At 50.8% G+C, this 18939-nt stretch overlaps 5 protein-coding genes across 5 annotated transcripts; 1 reads left to right on the top strand and 4 right to left on the bottom strand.

Annotated features, from left to right (window-relative positions):
* Positions 1-2285: 2285 nt before the first annotated feature.
* J7T54_000842 (GTP-binding protein GUF1) lies at positions 2286-7420 on the bottom strand (the record flags this gene model as incomplete). Its single annotated transcript, XM_051504873.1, has 7 exons — positions 2286-2315; positions 2392-2422; positions 2476-2546; positions 2840-3798; positions 4581-4652; positions 4955-6857; positions 7259-7420. The coding sequence occupies 7 exons, from the start codon at positions 7418-7420 to the stop codon at positions 2286-2288; spliced, it is 3228 nt and encodes a 1075-aa protein (XP_051363555.1).
* A 1902-nt stretch (positions 7421-9322) lies between these two features.
* Positions 9323-10897, top strand: J7T54_000841 (uncharacterized protein; the record flags this gene model as incomplete). Its single annotated transcript, XM_051504871.1, has 1 exon — positions 9323-10897. The coding sequence occupies one exon, from the start codon at positions 9323-9325 to the stop codon at positions 10895-10897; it is 1575 nt and encodes a 524-aa protein (XP_051363554.1).
* Positions 10898-11010: 113 nt separating this feature from the next.
* Positions 11011-11629, bottom strand: J7T54_000840 (uncharacterized protein; the record flags this gene model as incomplete). Its single annotated transcript, XM_051504870.1, has 5 exons — positions 11011-11172; positions 11223-11323; positions 11379-11387; positions 11452-11491; positions 11627-11629. The coding sequence occupies 5 exons, from the start codon at positions 11627-11629 to the stop codon at positions 11011-11013; spliced, it is 315 nt and encodes a 104-aa protein (XP_051363553.1).
* Positions 11630-12785: 1156 nt separating this feature from the next.
* J7T54_000839 (DNA-directed RNA polymerase II subunit RPB2) lies at positions 12786-16634 on the bottom strand (the record flags this gene model as incomplete). The annotated part of the gene is made up of 3 exons (XM_051504869.1): positions 12786-12948; positions 13002-14230; positions 14280-16634. The coding sequence occupies 3 exons, from the start codon at positions 16632-16634 to the stop codon at positions 12786-12788; spliced, it is 3747 nt and encodes a 1248-aa protein (XP_051363552.1).
* A 747-nt stretch (positions 16635-17381) lies between these two features.
* On the bottom strand, positions 17382-18827 carry J7T54_000838 (Indoleamine dioxygenase-like protein; the record flags this gene model as incomplete). Its single annotated transcript, XM_051504868.1, has 1 exon — positions 17382-18827. The coding sequence occupies one exon, from the start codon at positions 18825-18827 to the stop codon at positions 17382-17384; it is 1446 nt and encodes a 481-aa protein (XP_051363551.1).
* Between the last annotated feature and the right edge of the window lie 112 nt (positions 18828-18939).

Below are 18939 nucleotides of genomic sequence, written 5' to 3'. Positions count from 1 at the left end.
TATTAAAGTATATATAATAAATATATTATTTATTTATATTTATATATTTAATAAAAAGCTACTTAATAAATTCTTAAACCTCTTTTAATAAATAACCTTAGCTCTCGTAAGCCTTAACGCCTAACTTCGCTTCGGGGCTATATTTTTCTTACTATAATATCTAGCTTTTTATTATCCTCGCTATCGCTATAAGTCTCCTATAAGACCTCGGCGACCCTTAGAGATAAGTATTTCTATTTAATATAGCCCTCTTAGCTATAAGATTAATATATAATTAGCTTCCGCGACTAACTGTCGGAGGTATAGTCACTTTATTGTAATAAGTAATTGATATTACTTATTTAAATATTACTATCGCTAACCTTAGGAGTATATATATAGTTCGCCTTAGGTATAGCCTTTTTATAAGAGAATTATATTTTCGCGCCTTTATTAATACTCTCGAGTTTTTATATAACCCCTTATACCTTAGTAACCTAAGCGCTATAGTTATCTAGGAAATCTACGGGAACGAGTATAACATAAAATCGCTAGCTTACTATACCCGGTAAGAAAGCAACGCAAGTATTATTAGTCTAGAGGCTACCGCCGGCTTCCGCTAAAATATACTCGAACTTAAGTAAGAAAGCCGCGAAAAAATATATCTCGCTTTACTTAAGGTTATATAAGGTTTCTATAGTATATATATGTTAATTTAAATCCGCGTGATACCGATCGAGGTAGGCTAAGAAAGAGTAAGGGTCTTAATTAATTTATTCCCTAGCTTTATAATAAGCCTATATAATATATTACGTATTAGTATTTAAGTAGTTATTAATAAAATATTAATATTCTTATTATCAGTCGAAATAGTTCTAATCTAGCTCGAGCTTATCTTTTATTTAGACTTTCTAAGTATTATAATCCTTAATATTACCTAAGAACTTTAGCGAGTTCGTTAGCGGTTTTTTTATAAAATAATTACTAAGTCTTCGCTTATAAAGCGCTCTAATAATAATAAGCGGGGCGTATATAAGGTATTCCGCGACTTATGAAAGAGCGGGCGTCGCGTTTATACTATAAATCAGCTCCGAGAGCTCTACGATCTACTCTTATATCGGCTAGAGTAAGGTATTAATTTACTCGGCTACTTATATAGTTACCTCGGGGGGTACTTTAAGTATTCGTTCGCCGGATATCGTAGCTCGTGCTATACGAATACGCTACGTTAGAAGATAGATCGTTAGATATATTATAGGCTAAGCCCGGTTAGAATAACTTAATAGCTTAGATTAAGTCTATCTAACGAGAAAGTAGAAAGGAAAGGGGAACGTAGAGTTTACGGGCTTTGTATTTCGTGGTACGTTACGGGGCCCGTGCGTTCTCCTAGGTATGTATACGTAACGTGCTTCGGTGATCCGGGCTAGGTCTTATACCTAGCCGCTAGCTTACTAGTGGAACCGTAATATTTATTAACTTTATTATAAGTTTAAGCTTATTTTATTTATTAAGTGCCTATTCTATAATTCAGATAGTAAATACTTTACGTATGCCTAATATAGCTTTTATTAATAACTATCGGCTCCCTAAGGGTAGCGTTCTTATCCTAGTTATAGGACGATATCGTGCCTAAATGGAGTTTAATATTATATACTTATTTTTAATCCTCGCGTCGATTTTAGACGCGTATTCGCGAAATTATAGCTATTTTCTAGCCACGCGATTTTTTTTTTTCCTATATAAATATATATTCTTTAAATATATATTCTTCAAATATATATTCTTTAAATATATATTCTTCAAATATATATTCTTTAAATATATATTCTTTAACTATTATAATTTATAATAATATAAATCTATTAACTTTATAAAGATTATATTTCGCGTAATTTTAGAATATATTTGAATTATATAGGCTAAGTCTTATACCTAGCCGTAAGCTATTACTAGAACTATAATACATGTTAATTATTTAGCTATTATTTAGCTAAAAACTTCTGAAAAGCGGACTGTTCGATAATAACGTTACCAATAGCCCGCAGCCTCTTCCTGCCCTCTTTCTGCTTTTCTAAGAGCTTTTTACGTCTTGTGACATCGGCGGCATGGAGCTTCGCTAGCACATCCTTTCGAAACGGCTTGATAGTCTCTCGCGCAAGCACCTTGTTACCCGAAGCTGCTTGAATAACAATTTCTGTAACATATTGTCAGGTTGTGCATCCTCATTGGCTAGGGTCGGAAGGTTTTTAGCGTACCAAACATCTGTCGGTCAACATGCTCCTTGAACTTGGTAACCCAGTGACGTGCTAAGCGGTCTGCTTGCGAAGTGTGAACCACTCGGCAAATAGCGTCAACGGGTTGCTTGTTCACGAGAAGCTGTAGCTTGACAAGTCTGCTTTCTCTCCAACCTACATCTTCGTATTCTAGCGTCGCATAGCCCTTCCTGTCGAGCAACGGGTTAGCAGCCGAGTGTAGAGCTGGGAAACAGTGACATACGTAGCGCCTTTGAGCTTGCCGAAGAAGTCGTCCACTAGTTGGGATGCCGGTAAATCATAGACGACAATAACCTGAGTGGCGTGGAAAAAATCGATGCTCCTTTGCTCTCCCCGATTTGCTTCGCAGAGCTCGATCACACGTCCTAGGTACTCCTCGGGTGTTGTCATTGTCGCTCGCACAAACCTGGTCTTATTTGAGTGTCGCTTCATTAAGTTCTTTGGTGTAAGACTCACGGTTCAAGGGCATGGCATCCTCGCATTTTCTGATCGCCAGGTTCCGGAAATAAAGCTGGATTCTGAATGATTTCTTCTGTCCCATCTGGATGTATAATCTTTGAAGGGACCGAAGGTTCAGTGATAATCACATCGCCACCATGCTCGCCCTTGAGGCGATCCTGGAAGACTGAGCAGTGGAGGCTGCCCAGAAAGCCTAGCCTCCACCCAGATCCCAAGGCCTCGGAGAAAGCCTTCTGCAGCGTGACGCTGCGGTCATTGAGAACGAGCTGGCTAATGCTGTCAGCGATTCGGGTGTAATCACTTTGGTCTGTGGGGAAAGCAGCTACGAAGACCATGGGCTGTGGCTCTTCAAAGCCAGGGTATGGCTCGACAGTGAGCTGATCTTGAACAGTGGTGAAAGTATCTCCCAGTTTCGCATCCTGTATCTTCTTCATGCCGGGATTGAAGAAGACGTAGCCAACTTGTCCGGCGCGCAGCACACCTTGCGGAGTAGCATTTGGATACTGTATTCCGACCTGGCCAACGGCGTACTTCATACCCGTACCCAAGGATACGACATGATCGCCGGCTTTCACGACACCATCAAAGATCCTGACGAGAAGCACCACTCCTTTGAAGTTGTCATACCAAGAGTCCACAAGAAGCATCTTCAATGGCTTTTTCTCGTCGCCCACTGGATGGGGGATCCTCTCAACGACCGCAGGAAGAATGCTGTCCACCCCCTTTCCGGTCTTTGCGCTGACAAGGACGGCCTGGCTTGGATCAAGCTCAAAATTCGACTCGATTTGCTTTAGGACCCGCGGGACGTCTGCGGAAGGCATGTCAATCTTGTTGATCACCGGGACAAGAGCAAGATCCTGTGCGAATGCGAGATGAAAGTTGGACGCTGTCTGCGCCTGAATACCTTGGCTGGCGTCGACAAGAAGCAGTGCGCCTCCGCAACTGGCGTATGATCTTGTCACTTCTGCGCGAAAGTCGACGTGACCGGGTGTGTCAACAAGGTGGATCAGGTAGTCCTGACCTTTGTGCTTGTACAGCATGGTGCAAGTCTGGGCCTTCACGGTGATTCCGCGCTCCCGCTCAACGTCTAATTTATCCTACCAGTATATCAGCGCGCAGCTCCCTTAACGGCTGTCTGTGGTCTGTACTAGGATTTGTTTGTTCGCGTCGCTCGCGGATATCGTCCCCGTGCGCTCCAGCAGCCGATCGCTTAAAGTGCTCTTCCCATGATCGATATGGGCAACGATGCAAAAGTTACGATACCTCTCGATGGGTATCGCAGCAATGCGTTTCTCCAACTCGGCAGGCGAAGGTTTGTTCGAGTAGTAGGCGCGTCGCGTCGCGGTTCGCAGGAGAAAGGTGGAAGCTCGTGGCGAGCTCATACGCTTGACGAGACACCGAGGTTGGTGCCATTTTGGCAGGCACCAGACTCGCCCTGTGCTCCAGCAAGCCGAGCTCATCGGAATCCGAGTGAAGTGCACATTGAAGGTTGATTGTGTGTTCAAATCCTATCGTCACACCAAGAGGTATCACTGGAAATCGCATTGGAAAAGGTGGAACGTCCAATCCCGACCCTGGGGATTGTGCTCCACCAACTTGTGGCCCCGGGCCGGGCGAAAGATGGCGTGGCTTCAAGCCTTCAATAATTCCTATGTTCATGTTCTCAATGAACTACGTTGCAGGGGTATCTATCGTAACTACGTGCGTCAGATGGTCGCAGCGAGGCGGGCTCCTCCATCCTAGCCTGCCAGATTCACGTCAAAACCCATTCCCCCCCTCGTTTGATGTATTTATCCAGCAGCAAGCCGAGATCTGCCAAAACGAAACGACACACGTAGAAGCCAAAGAACTCGGCCGCGTGGCGCGTACAAAGCTCCAGGCCAACCTGAGTCTTGTCGGCATGCTTCAAACCGGGATCTTCGACTTGTCTTGCTATCTGATCTGCACGGAAATGTTAGTCAGCTTGAGCTAACCTTGCTGCGGGCGGTCTTGTTATTTACCAATCGCTTGAGCAGCATCGAACAATCGGGCAAGTGAACCCATGTATGATGCATTGGGACCCGAGAAATTTGCCTGGCTAATGTCCCTCTTAGCCGGCTTTCGCGATGGCTGACTTGTCATCGGAAGGGATGCAACCGTCTGTATCTCCTTGATCGTCTCGATTGGAGTGCTCCGACTCTGTGCCGTTAAAGTAGCCGCGGAGTTCTTGGAGCGAAGCCTCCGCCAAGAAAAAGAGGATTTACCCGATACGCTCGCAGATCGTGACATCGCCATATCGCCATCCGGAGGCACAGTGGCCTCCTTGAACATGGCCGAGGCGTTGGAAACACCTACTTCATTCCCGAGTTTCCGCACTAGCGAGGCTTGTACCTGCTCCAGTATGTTCTCAATAGCTTGCATCTCCTCCAGCATAGCGTCTGCGTCGCATGTGTCAACGCGTGCCAGCTTGAGAAGAGCCGCGGTCAGGAGATCGCAATTAGCAATCTTGTCTTCCACATTCTTGAGCTTAACATTTTTTACCTTCCAGGCCTCCCTGGGCACGAATAGTTTGGAACTGACATATCCACCACGGGGATGCACCAGGGTCTGGAAGAGGACGCGCATGAGCCAGAATGGACGAAGCAAAAAGTCAGTTGGACACGGCTCCAAGGAGATCGGTGCCTCAGGATCGTTCAGATCGGTCGCGCCCGGGTCATCCGGAAAGTGGAAATTGTCATCGAAAATGGGCATGCTCGCATCGAACTTTTGCAGGTTGACAGCTACTGCTGGGGGAATGCTTGGCATCATGGGTGTTTGGGAATTGGTCCAGTGAGAGCTGGTGGGCGTGCCGGGAGACATCTCGGACCATTCATCGAGGTGCGATACAGACATATTTCGACCTTTCAGACTTCGCAAGCTGGATGAGGAAAAGTTCTTCTTCAGCTTGCTAATGGAAGGAGACGTAGAGCGTCCTGTGTCCGCATCGTCTGGATCTTGTGCCGCTCGTGGTGCAAAAGGCGAATCGAGCGGCCGTGTATCTAGTGGACTGGGCCCAACTGAAGGTGACGAGGTTCGATGCGGAATGGCGGGAGGACGTGTATTGCCTTCCAAGGGTCGAGAAGACTCCCGTCCACTCGGCGGAGAGGTGTCCGGATAGGGCGACTTTTGCTCCAAAGCGGGCGGCGGAGGGGATGGCGTTAGCTTCATCGTCTCGATTTTCAGCTGTCTGTGCGCCTGGCCAGACATGCGACGATTGCGCACAGTCTGTGTGGACGTCTGCAGACTCTGCTGTGGTATTTCAGGCAATGCTTGTGTTGGTGGCGGCGCCAGGGGCGGCGGTGGTGTTGTGGATGTGGGTGGAATGGGCAGCGCCTTTTCCGAGATCGATTCTGTGACGGTCGACAGTGTTGTGGCGCCGGTGCCAGGAGGATTAGAGCCTATGGAACTCTGCCATGTACGGGCTGTGAACCCGCTGGATCCAGATTCGCGAGGCATAGAGGACATGGCCGGCTGCTGGCGACGGCTCAGAGGTTCCTGATGCAAGCCGTAGTCACGAGTGAATTCATCCAAGATCCTCTCTTCCTCGTCAGAAGAGTCGTCGAAAAATTGGCCTTCAGAGGGATCACGTCGATCTGCATAGTCGGGTCTTTGCGGCTGGAGCTGAAAGCGCTCCCTCTCCCTCTCGCTGGCCAATTCATACGCCTCCCTCCCAGTCTGTCGTACGCGCTCACGTGCTAACTCGACTTTGCGCAGAGCGTTGGCTACGACCTCATCATGAGCTTCTTGTTGCTCAGGAGGAGGTACTGCTGCGGGCTCGTAACCATCGTTGTACGCAGCCTCAATTGCCTCATCCAAGGCATTGTCGAACTCGGCTTCAGTGCCGCCACTTGCAGGACGTATTTGCCTTCGTCGATAGCCCAAGGACGATGTGCGTGAGTGGACAGAAGAGCCTGTCGAGCCACCAGACTCATCTATAGGATCCAACCACGAATGCTGGCTATCCTCTCGTGAGTGCTCGGGACCCCGATGTGTCTCGTAGGACATCCCATTAAGGGACAACTGAGTCTCTGCAGGTTCCCCCGGTTGGCGAGGATGGTATGACCGTTCATCGGCACTCTGCGCAGCCAAGGCAATCTGGGGCGTTGTGGAGCCTGCGCTCGCGGGCATCTGGCGGGCATTATCAGGAAAGCGAGAGCTTATCGGGGAACGTGAAAAGGACGATTGTAGAAAGCCGGGTTCAGCTGATTGCGCGAGTAGAGAGGGTTGGAGGTATGCTTGAGAACGTGTATTCCAAGACTGTGCATCATGCGCATCGTCCAAGACCACGCGTTTCACAGTGGCTGTCTCCAATGTGGATGCCACGTTCGCTTCCGACGACTGGTCGCGCCGACTTTTGTCTTGTTGCCGATAATTTTGCTCTGGGCTGTACTCAGGAAGAGCCTTGGCATCTTTATGCTCTTCATATGGAGGCAATATCTGATCTAGTTCCTCTATACGACTGGTGTAGGTTCGTTGCTTTATTGTCAGTACCGCTGCGCTATTCATCTGGCGGAATCTGAATGACTCACGATAGCTTCTAGCTTCTCCTTGTCCCCTTGAGCTGTGGTCCTCTGGAGAATTTGTTGCAGTAACTCACAGGCCTCGACGTACAGAGGCCGCGCACCAGAGAATTCTTTGTCGTTATCCATATTTACCGCCATATTCGCCTTCTGCAGAGCACGCGATAACATTGCTTTCTGTGAAGATTTGGAGGGCCGATGTTTCCCAGAATCTCCACTGCTCTTCCCCGACCTACTGCGCGAGTGACCGTGCGCCCCATGAGACTCGCCTCCGTGATCGAGTGGCATCTTGCACGGCGTTTCAACAAGTGTCCTGTGAATATGGTTTCTGGATCGATGCAGTGAGCCTTGGCGACTATGAGATGAATCGTGTTGGTCCCACGCAGACGAATAGTCCTGGCCAAAGGGGGGGAGCGGCTCGAACGCTGGAGGACCTGCAGATGAGCGACGGGACCCTGTGTTTGGTGATTCCGAGGCTATGTCTCCAGAAAGGGCAGCGGCGTCACGGCTGTCACTGGGTTGCCGGCTGCCTCGGAACTCCTGCGATGACCGCTCTGTCGAGGGCGACGAGCTGTGCAAAAGAAACGCGGATTCAACGCTGTTAGACCGACGGCCGACAAGAATGATAGACCCAGAGGCACTGAGACTCAGCCCTGAATGACCGGTATCAGTCCCAGGCGTGGCTAATGGGCGCTTGGAGGGTGTGTTGTTCAGGCGTGCCGGGGAGCGAGCGGCAGTCGATGGCCGATCCCAATCGCTCCGTCCTCCCGGCGAGTCTGTCTGCTCGGGCCACTCAGAGGATTCCCAAGTTGTCAAGCGGGCATAGGTACCGGGAGTTTCGTAGGTTCGACCCGTGGACGTCTCGTTGTGTGAGGGCGGTGACAAGGAAGAAGTCCTGGGAAGTCGGGCTCGGGGTATATGGGCTCCAGTCGCTGAGCAACCCAGTGTCGATGGGGTTGGTGCTGGCCGGGTTGGCGGTTGCAGGTGAGACGGTGGAAGCCCACCTTGAGTGTAATAAGGGCTCTCAACTATATCACTGTGAGGCGTCCAAGTAGTTTGCATCATTCGAAATTCAACAGCCTATTGAATACTCGCAGACGCAGTCGTGGTCGACGAAGTTCGGACCCAGAACGAGAACAGATGCAGTCCAAGAACGACACTTTCCCGTATCGTCTAGTCTAGGTAGGCGGGTGGGCAGGAGATCCGAGAGGTGGTGAGGTGAGGGACTGGAGTGGCGGGCGCAAGGGATGTCCATGGAGCGTATACCTAAGCAAACTGCGTCAGGGGTCGTTTCGCACAGGTCTATTCGAATTCGGTCGCGTTCGATCGACACGGGGCGTATTGGTCAGGGAATAACGCTTCGCCGTCTATGATATGCCTCGCAACGCCAACTGGAGGCTCACGTTACTTGAAAAGACTGAGGCATGACATGACGAGCTGGCCGCAACGGTGAATTCGCCAGGATAGTCTTCAACGAGGAGGAGTTCGACATGATCGAGTCCGACGGCGTTATTGGTGGAGTTGAATCAGGGGTTCACTCTCAACCGGCCATTCACACAGGCTGCCATCATGAGACCCGCTAGTCGCCACAGTTATGGGTGGGGCTATAGGCGAGTCACCCAGATGGTCTTGGCGAAACTGGAGCTTGACACGCTAATCCAAAGTCAAGCAAGGTATATCAATACTTCACCTTACAGGAAGAATTTCGAAGTTCCAGTCGGTCGCGATACTGCTTCCCTCATCACGCCAGTCCACAACTTCCGGAGGTTCTTTTGCAGCCTATTCTTAACAATCGAGACAATTGCATTCCAAGCGTAGTGCCCATCCACGAAGAGACATGGCCAGTGCCGACGGAAGCTTCAGGCAATCTTCCGCGATTAGCAAACGCAAGCTAGAACCAATCAAGGATCCGAGTGAGTGGTCTCGACTCAGGCATGCTTGGTGTTGACCACTATGTACTTATCCATGACAGACGAGATCTATAAATCGGCCAAATACAATAAGGGTGGTACAAATCGACACATGCAAACACAGCCAACGCACGAGACCGAAAATGGACAAGAACACGATCCTATGAATGGCGACGACGAAGATTTTGGCCCAGAGATGCCCCCGGACGACGACGAGGATCGCTTCTTCGGCGGGGGTCTTAGCAAAGAAGAATCGCAAATCATTGACTACGTGGACGACGCAGATGACGGGAGGAATGTTGACAAGATCGACGCTGGCTGGCTGCGAAAAACAGCCCTTCATTTTGAGAAACGCATCTCTAAAAACGCCGAGCTGAGGTCCAAATTCGAAAACGAGCCACAGAAGTTCATAGGGAGCGAAGCCGACCTGGACACCGATATCAAATCTCTCTCAGTCTTGGCTGAGCACCCTGAACTCTATCCCGAGTTTGTCCGCCTCGGATGTGTTGATCGTTTGATCGGCTTACTGGCTCATGAAAACACCGACATCGCAATCGACACAATAGAAATAATCAGCGAGCTTACGGATGAAGACGTTGGGGGAGACGAGGGCGAGGTGGTCATGCTGCTCAACGCAATGTTGGAGGCGGATTTATTAGCCCTCCTCGTGTCCAACCTGGGCCGTTTGAACGAGGACGACGAGTCAGATAGAAGTGGTGTCTATCATGCGCTGAGCGTGATCGAAAACATCTCTCTACGGGTGGCCACGGCTACGCGCGTCAGTCAAGACCGGGGCATTTTGGATTGGCTGCTTCAACGCTTGCAACGCACCGAGTCAAGCACCACGCAGAACCGGCAATACGTAGCCGAAATCCTCGCCATTTTGTCGCAAGCATCTGCGAATTGTCGATCCCAGTTGATCAAGCTTGACGTCGTGGACGTACTTCTCCAGCTCGTTGCAGTCTATCGGAGACGAGATCCCGAGAGAGGCGGCGATGAGGAAGAATATGTGGAGAACCTGTTCGAGGCTGTGACGTGCTTAGTCGACGAAGCCGATGGCAAAGACAAATTTGTCGAGGCAGAGGGCGTTGAGTTATGTTTGCTCATGCTCAAGGAAGGAAAGATGAGCAAAGCGCCAGCCCTTCGCCTCCTGGAGCATGCATCAACAGGCAGCAGTGCTTTTAATGTCTGCTGCAAGATCGTTGAATCAGGCGGTCTCAAAACGACATTCTCACTCTTCGCAAAGACTCGTGACCATCGCCTGTCTAGCCATCTCATAGTCATTTTTGCGTCCATGCTTCGCGTGTTGCCTGGCGACTCCGCGGAACGAATACGTACGTTGGCCAAATTCGTCGAGAAGGACTACGCGAAGGTTGGGAAACTCGTGGAGCTTCGCCGTCACTACAGCCTGCGCGTGAAACTGGCTGAGCAGCAGAATGCTGAGGAGCGCAAGCTAGCCTCTGAACAGGACGCACCTGACAGAGAGATCGAGTGGCTTTCCCGGCGCCTCGATGCCGGTCTTTTCACCTTACAAACGATTGATGTTGTTTTGGCGTGGCTCATGGTCGAAGACAAAGGCGCTAGGTCTAGGGTTGCAGAGGTTCTAGCCCAAGAAGACCTGCCGTTGTCCGTGATCAAAGCCACACTCACGGAGCAGATGGAAAACTTAGACACCAGTCAACAACATGCTCAAGATTTGAAGGATATGCTAGAGACTCTGGTCGATTTCCTGCGGTAAGGAATCTATCCTGTTGCAGAGCGCCATCCGACAGCGGCGCCTACATTTGTCATGGCATCTGTAATTGTCGCTATGACTTGACTACAGGTTGATGCATGACCAACCACCACGCATTATGCGCGGACAGCAGGCTGTGGCTTGGCCTCGAGGACAGCAGCCAAGAGGTTTTTGACAACGCCTGCCTGACTCTTCTTGCCGGCTTCCTTAATAAGCTGAATCTGTTTCTCAGCCTCCTTGTTTGCCTCGTCTTCTGCTTGTTGATTTCCTTGGCTGTGCTGCAAATGATGAGCAACCGTTCCGCGATAGGGACTTTCGAAAGACGTACTTCTGCTTCGAACTTCTTAAACTCCTCCTCTTTCTGGGACTTGTAGCTGGCTATTTCGTTCTTGGCTTCATCCCGGGCTTCCTTGACGCGTTTTGTTCTGACTATAGGCAGCAGTCGTTAATTGATTATTCGCGGTCGATTCAGGATTCGTCTTACACTCGCGCGCTAGAAGACACAAGGTTGGTTAGCTACACGGCTTACGATACTTTGTTGAACATGGATCACATACCCTTCTGCACAATCTTCGACGCTTCCCTCTCAGCCTGGCACTGTGTGAGCGAAAGTACAACTGGATGGCTCGAAGAGCAAATACATCGAGGAGAGTTTGGATTCCGGCGGAATTCTGGGCAGACTACGTAGTTATTAGCAGAGGAATAGGCTCTCGAGATCTCGGGATTGCGCACCATGATGCTTCCCAACGATGAACAATTTTGCGCAGCTGAAATGAATCAAAAATATGTCAGTGTGGATATAATTGAGGTACTGAAAGAATCTGGGATCCGAAGTTGTGGGTGATTGGTCTTCAAAGCTCGTACATGTGCTGGAATCCAAGCACCTCAACTCAGGTGCTGTATCACAGTCCGATGGGAACCTTTCGTCACCGGGTGTAGCTGGGGTAAGGTATCAGCTGACTTGTGCAACCTCAAGAATACCTTATGCATGCTTATGTGCAGCGCTTGCATCCCGATTCCCGTTCCCGAAGACCCTCGCTACCCGCTACAGCGATATTTTGTGCAAACGTCTCATCCCTGCCACATCTTGGTCACAGTAAACAGGCGGCCGTTTTTAACGGCGCAGAGGTACGAACTCGGAACGCTAACATCAAACTTGCTACCAGCACGAGCATCCGCATGCACATTGCTCCCGCCTAACAGCTCACACCGCGCACCTGTGGCTTCGGATCAAGACCACGCAAATCACAACGTGCAGATCGCATAATCAGAAATGTCGCGAGCATCGAAACTCACGCTTGGCGCGACATCGCTCTTCGCTATGAGCACCATCGTGTTTGTCCACTTTCAGCAACAAGCTGAGCAGGCAGTACGCGTCTCCACACGCTACCTCAGAGCCAAAAATTGTTGACGCTAGGACTAGGCAATGCACCTAGGTGTTGTGCGCGACATGGAGCAGCAACGCATCAAGCGCGAGCGACAACTCGATTTCGATTTACAGAAACAACTGGAGGAAGAGTACAAACGCGAACAGCGCGTGAGGAGCTACATAGATCCTCCTGGACAAGGAGACTCGATAGCGCCAAGATGACTGGGCACCTACCTACCTACGCGCGGTCGCGATCAGCAATACTTGCGGCCAAACGCATTGTAAAACATATTCGTGGAGCCTTCTGCGCTCGTTGTAACATCTTGTTGTGCTGCTACTACTGGGCGTCACTAGCGACGGATGGATGCTATCATGGTCGTAAGTTCGAGACCTTGTTCTATCTAGCTTAGATTACATACATATCAAACTTAACGCCACTATGCATTTCCTGTGTTTTTGCCATGCTGGCCAGAACTCCCTGTGACGCGCAGAATAAAACAATTTTGAAGGATGCGCCCGAACTTAGCGGATAGATGCACCGGAGCGGCTGGTGAACATCCTGGCGGCAATGTTCATTGCTTGTAGCTCTTGGAAAAGCAACTTGGCTGCGTATGGTATGTGTATCTGAGCAATCTTGGTCTTGTTTTTACAAGGCCGGCACTCAAATGACTGCTTGGAGAGGTTGCTGCGACTGGAGTCAGTAAATGTTGGTCAAGAGGATGATGAGTTGGCACTTACGCAATCGGCGTCATCAGCCCGCAAATTTCGCATACGTGAACGCGGAAAGCATCCGAAACCTCAAAAAGTCGCTCCTTGAGGAAGGCTGCTGCACCGTGGGCAATCATGCAGTCGCGTTCCATCTCACCGAAGCGCAAGCCACCATCACGCGCACGACCTTCCACCGGCTGGCGTGTCATAATTTGAACCGGTCCACGTGCGCGAGCGTGAATCTTGTCGTCGACCATGTGTCGCAGGCGCTGGTAGTAAGTAGGACCGAAGAACACCTGGGCGCGCAGTTTCCTGCCAGTGTAACCATTGTACATGACCTCGAATCCCCGCGACTGATATCCGTGTCCACGGAGAAGCTCGGACACTTGATCGACTGTTACTTCGGTAAAGGGCGTGGCGTCACCCTCAAGACCTTCCATCGTAGCGACTTTACTCAAGAGACATTCGATCAAGTGAGCAATTGTCATACGCGAGGGGATGGCGTGGGGGTTGATGATGATATCGGGGGTGATACCCTCGCGAGTGAAAGGCATGTCCTCCTGCCTATAAGTAACTCCAACCGTACCCTTCTGACCGTGACGCGATGCAAACTTGTCGCCAATCTGAGGAATCTTGGTTGTCCGAACTCGCACCTTCACATACTTTGTGTTGTCCGCGTTGACCGTCAGGATGACAGAGTCGACAATGCCATTCTCGGTGCTTCGTAGCGGTGTCGAAATGTCGCGCTTCTGGTGTGCTTGAGTTCGAGCCCCGAGATCCTGGGTTTCTGGGTCGATTGGTGCCGTTTTTCCGATGATGATATCTTCACCGGATACACGAACGCCAGGAGCAACAATACCGTCCTCGTCCAGTTTGTCGTAGGTACCATGTTTCATACGGAGCGTGTTGGGTTGGAACGGCTTCTCGAACATCTCGGTATAGTTGAGGCCCACTTTCTTCTCTTGATCCGAGTAAGAGCGGAAGAACAAACTGCGGAACAGGCCTCGATCAATACTACTTTGATTCATGATGACCGAATCTTCCTGATTGTACCCGGAGTAGCAAGCGATGGCAACGATAGCGTTTTGACCAGCAGGAAGCTCACGAAACTTGAGATATTCCATCGATCGAGTGGTGCCAAGGGGTTTCTGAGGATAGTAAAGGATATTGGACATGGTATCCATACGACGGTTGTAGTTGGTGAGGAAGAATCCCATGGCTTGCTTTCCCATGGCCGATTGGTATGTATTACGAGGTGACTAGGGAAGTGTCAGTACAACATATTGTCACAGCAGAAAAAAGACGTACCTGGTTGTGATCGGGAAACGGAATAATGCTGGCACAAATACCGAGAATCATGCTAGGGTGAATCTCGCAGTGCGTGTACATATGTGTCGTGGGATTCGTTTTGGTACGCAGGCGCTTGTTGGGCTCCGCAGCCAGGTCCTCGTCCACATTGTAGCCTAGCTTCTGTTGCCGGTAGAGCTCCAAATCATCGGGAGTCATGCAAATCATGGCAGTCTCTTCTTCCTCGGCATCGAGATACTCGATGCAGCCACTTTTTACAAGCCACTTCCAACCAGTCACCTCCATCAACTCTTGTCCGTTGTCCACCTCGTGCATTTCAGACAACCCGGACACATGCTCCTTGGTCAGGCAGAGGGAGCCTTTCTCTGGCTGGCCAATCTCGCCGTCGTGTTGCTGCACGGTGAGCAAAGGGCGCATGACGCGGCCGGCATCCGAGAAGAACTTGAACTCTCGATCACGGATGTCGCGAACAAGCGAAACCTCCTCGCTTATGCCCCCGCTGCGGCGCATTGCCACCAAATGATCCACAAGTTCTCTAGGATTCTCGTGTACTCCTACCCAGCTGCCGTTGAGGAACACCTTGGTTGAGTTCGGGAACCGTTTGGGCTCGTACTCTTCGAGTACTTCCATGCCTCTGCTGATGAAGAAATTGTACAAGGGATCGGCAGGAGTGCCGACCGAAACGTGGCACATTAGCGACAGGTTCTTGACAAGGCCACAAGCCTGACCCTCCGGAGTTTCCGCAGGGCAGACGAGGCCCCAATGAGTATTGTGAAGCTGTCGCGGCTTGGCTAATTTACCGTCACGACCGATGGGGGTGTTGGTACGCCTGAGATGAGACAATGTCGAGGCAAAGGTATATCGGTTGAGTACTTGAGAAACACCAGCTGTAGAGCTCATAGCCTTTTTCTGGTCGCCCCAGTTGCCCGTGGCGAGCGAATACTTGAGGCCGTTCGACAGGGTTGAGGATTTCAGACCAATCTTGATGTTGAAGTGCCTGTTGCTCTCGACACACCGCCTGAGATATGTTGACAGCTCGGTGTTGATTCTGCGCATAATGCCGCGGAATAGCTTGGCCAGCAAAGGACCAGCAAGATCGAGGCGCTTTTTCCCGAAATGATCTCGATCGTCTGGCTCCCGGCGTCCAAGGGCACATTGTAAGAGCTTGTGTACCATGTACCCGAGGAAAAACGCCTTCTTTGTCTCATCGCCCTCGGTTTGAGACACGTGAGGAAGAGTTTCTTTCTGCAAAATATCTCTCGCAACTCGAATGCGTTTGTCGCGGCCCAGACCTGCCTGATCTCGGTTGCCACGTTTCCCAATGTAGTCCAGGGCCACTTCGCGATCTTGGACGGCAAAAGCCTCCTCAATGCAAGGCCGAAGCATCTCCAGCATCTCGGTGTCGTTCTCGTCGTAGCAAATGTGATTGAGAATCTCCTCGTCCGACACAACCCCAAGGGCCCTAAACACAATAGCCACAGGAATGTCGGATTTGACAAAGGGTAGGGTGCTCGCAATAGTTTGACCAAACCCGCCACGGGCAGAGTCGCCTTTTCCGTTCAACTTCAGCTGGAGACTGGAAATGAGCCGCGAGCCCTTCTCCAGCGCACTCCTGATCTCTGCTGTGTAGGTGAAGGGGCTGGGCTGGGCTTTCTTAAAAACTTGGACAATGTTGGCGGCGGACCGCTCTTGGGCGATCAGGACTTTCTCGCTACCGTTGATGATGAAGTAGCCGCCTTGATCGTAAGGACACTCATTGACAACGAAAAGCCCTTCATCGTCCTCGTGGCGCAGGTGGCATACTTCTGACTTTACCATAACTGGCAACTTGCCAAGATAAGCAGGGTCATTCTGCATCTTGCCTGAGAGATTCTCATCCTCGTCAGCCGGGCTGCCTGTCTCGTAGACCCAGTTTCTGTCCCTGTCTTCGATATCGTCCGGCTCTTGCTCGTCCTCGTGAATGACCTTGACGACCTGGTGCACATTCGCGTACATAGCACTCGAATATGTCAGATTGCGGTCGCGGCATTCGTAGGGAAGTAGGGTCATAGGCACGCCATCCGTTTCGCTGACGTTCGGTTTGGCCACAGAGATTGCACCGAACCTCAAAGCGTACCGACGCAATGCCAAAGGGTTTCGAGAATCGCTCGGTGGCGGATTCGGCTGGTCGAGTGTGATTTTGGCATATTCCTCCACAAGACTTCGTATGGTTGTTCCAGTGAACTCGTCAAAGGAGTCAATCTGCTGTGAGACCAGGCCATTCTCTTCAAAGAATGATGAGATGACCGTCCAGCAGTCTTCGGGCGTGACACCCAAGCCTTCCTCGTCAGCGTAGTCGTATTCGTAGCCGTCCATGATGTCTAAGTAGCGTTCGATCGTTCGTCGTTTTTGTCACGCGCAAATCTCGGATATTTGTATCGCCTGGAACTGATTGAGACCTGCTGGGCGACAAGCGGGCGGTGGCGATCGGGCAAGGACGACTTGAAGAACAAAGACCTGAAGCTTCAGGCACTACGTGCGCATCAAGGCCAAGCTAAGCTGAGCGCTGTACGCCCCTTCGCGATACTGATTTTTGCGCTGACTTGATGACAAAGTGGCAGGGTTGTATTGATGCGCACGCCTTGAAGGTGGGAGAAGTGATGACTGGAGGGGATGATGAAGCGAGGACACAGACGCGTTTCTCTTGAGAAATGCGACGGGTCGCCGAGTTGCTCTCACGCTCCACAAGGGCGAATCAGTGCAAGAAGCACAATTATACGCTAGACCACTTTAATAGGACAAAGATGAGTCAGCGAGCCGACGTCACCTTGGCGCACGTGCCTGAAGTGTTACCGCGCTAACTTACTACGAAGTAGTAGTAGTTGGGTACTAGCATACCCACAAGTATCTGACGTGTACCTGCTATACCAACGTTAGTGATTAATGAGCACGGGTGCTACTTAAACCGAGTACAAATTATAAGTATGCAAGACTTCAAGTTGACAATGACCACCCAAACGCCATATGGCAGTTAAATACTTAGGTAAGTACTTAGATATTCGTTCCAAGCATCCTGAACTGTGCTGTACGGGTGCCAGCCCCGATCTATTACTGTCTACGTTTTCAGTACGAACAAATACCACCAAATTCATCATCCATCGTCCACGAGCCTGCGAGGCCCTTAACCTCGACGTCCTCTACAAGATCGTTGGGGTGTCGGTTACGGTTCTCACCATCAGGGCGCACCTGCCTCTTCATAAAACGTTTTGTCCAAGAGTGGACCGCCGGGTCGCCAGTCTCATCACGGGCCTGCTTCAGGAAGGGTATGAGGGCCGTTCCACCAGTGCCTTTTTGGGCCTGAGGCTTACCCTTAGTCGAAGCAACGGCAATGTTGTTGCGCTGCCGGACAGCTTCAGGACTCCTAGATCGACTGCGGGCTCGCACTTCGCGGGATGGCGTTATAATGTACCGAGTCACGATCGTGATATGCTGGTCGCGGAAAGCACTCAACATCGCCAGGCACGCATCGTAGGCCAGCGACAGCTCTTCGTTTTGGCGCTCCACTACAAATGATCGTATGTTTGAGGCCCTGGAGGCATCTTCCAAGAATCGGGCATGCGCTCCGGGCATGTAGTTGCGCATTTCTCGAATGAAGTTGTGGCGTTGCGACGGATCTCCGGCAGTGACATGTAATGCATTTACACGCCGTTCACCTGTTGGTCGATGCTCAATCCCGAGGGCAATGTCGAAAAACTGAATCAAGCTGCTTTGCGCGTTGCTTCCCCCACTGTATTGTCGATACTCTTCCGTGCCCGTGCCCGTCGCATACAGCACGCCGCGAGGCAGCCCGGCTTCAGCCATGTTCTTGCTGCCTGCTAGAAAAGGTCGTATACGATGGTAGAAGACAGTAGGGTCACAGCTTTCGTGCATGCGCCGCAGAATGGTTGTCAAGTCGGTCAAGCGCTCTGCGAATGCGCGCAGACTTTGCGTGACAGATGTGACATCGCCTTCCTGGGCTGCCTTCATAGCACCGAGCATCAGCGGCACAATGGGGGCTCCGCGGGCCTCAATAGCCACAGACACGAGGTAAAACCACGACTCGTCCATGGAGCCTGTGAAAGTGTTGAGCGTCGATAAATTTTCGAGATTGTCGATACCCTCATCGAGGAAGAGCGGCTTGAAATTCCACAAGCAGACGGCGGCATAGGTGGCAACGGGTGGCAGCTCAAGATGAGCTGACACCTCAAGTAAAGGGATTGAGATGGACTCGGGAATTCTGTCTGCCGGAGCATCGCCGCCCCAGACATAAGCATGGAGCATGAAGCCGAGAAGTGAGTATGCTCGGCGCCATTCTGCCTCGTTCTCGAGTCCCACGGTCGAGAGAACAGGTAAGTTAGCGATGATGCCACGGAGACGGCGACTGAGCACAAGAGCCTGCAGATTTGATACGATCGCTTCCCATTTGTTGTAATAGGGGTCGGGGAGTCTCGCCAGTGGTAAAGTCTCGGGTAAGAAGCCGTTGGTGGGGGACAGGCCGTAATCTCTTAGGTCCGGCACCGGCGGCAGCATTTTTTTCTGTATAGCCTTCTTGACGGCTGGAGTAGTCTTTGCCGCAGGTTTCGAATTGTCAAGTGCCAATTCAATCTTCGGGAGGGCTGTTCGTGAAGAGGCCAAATGAGTT

Source organism: Emericellopsis cladophorae (genome assembly GCF_022114955.1).
Source record: "Emericellopsis cladophorae strain MUM 19.33 chromosome Unknown NODE_11_length_583618_cov_114_125112, whole genome shotgun sequence".
Classification (NCBI taxonomy): Eukaryota; Fungi; Ascomycota; class Sordariomycetes; order Hypocreales; family Bionectriaceae; genus Emericellopsis; species Emericellopsis cladophorae.
This window is presented reverse-complemented; position numbering and strand designations above follow the sequence as displayed.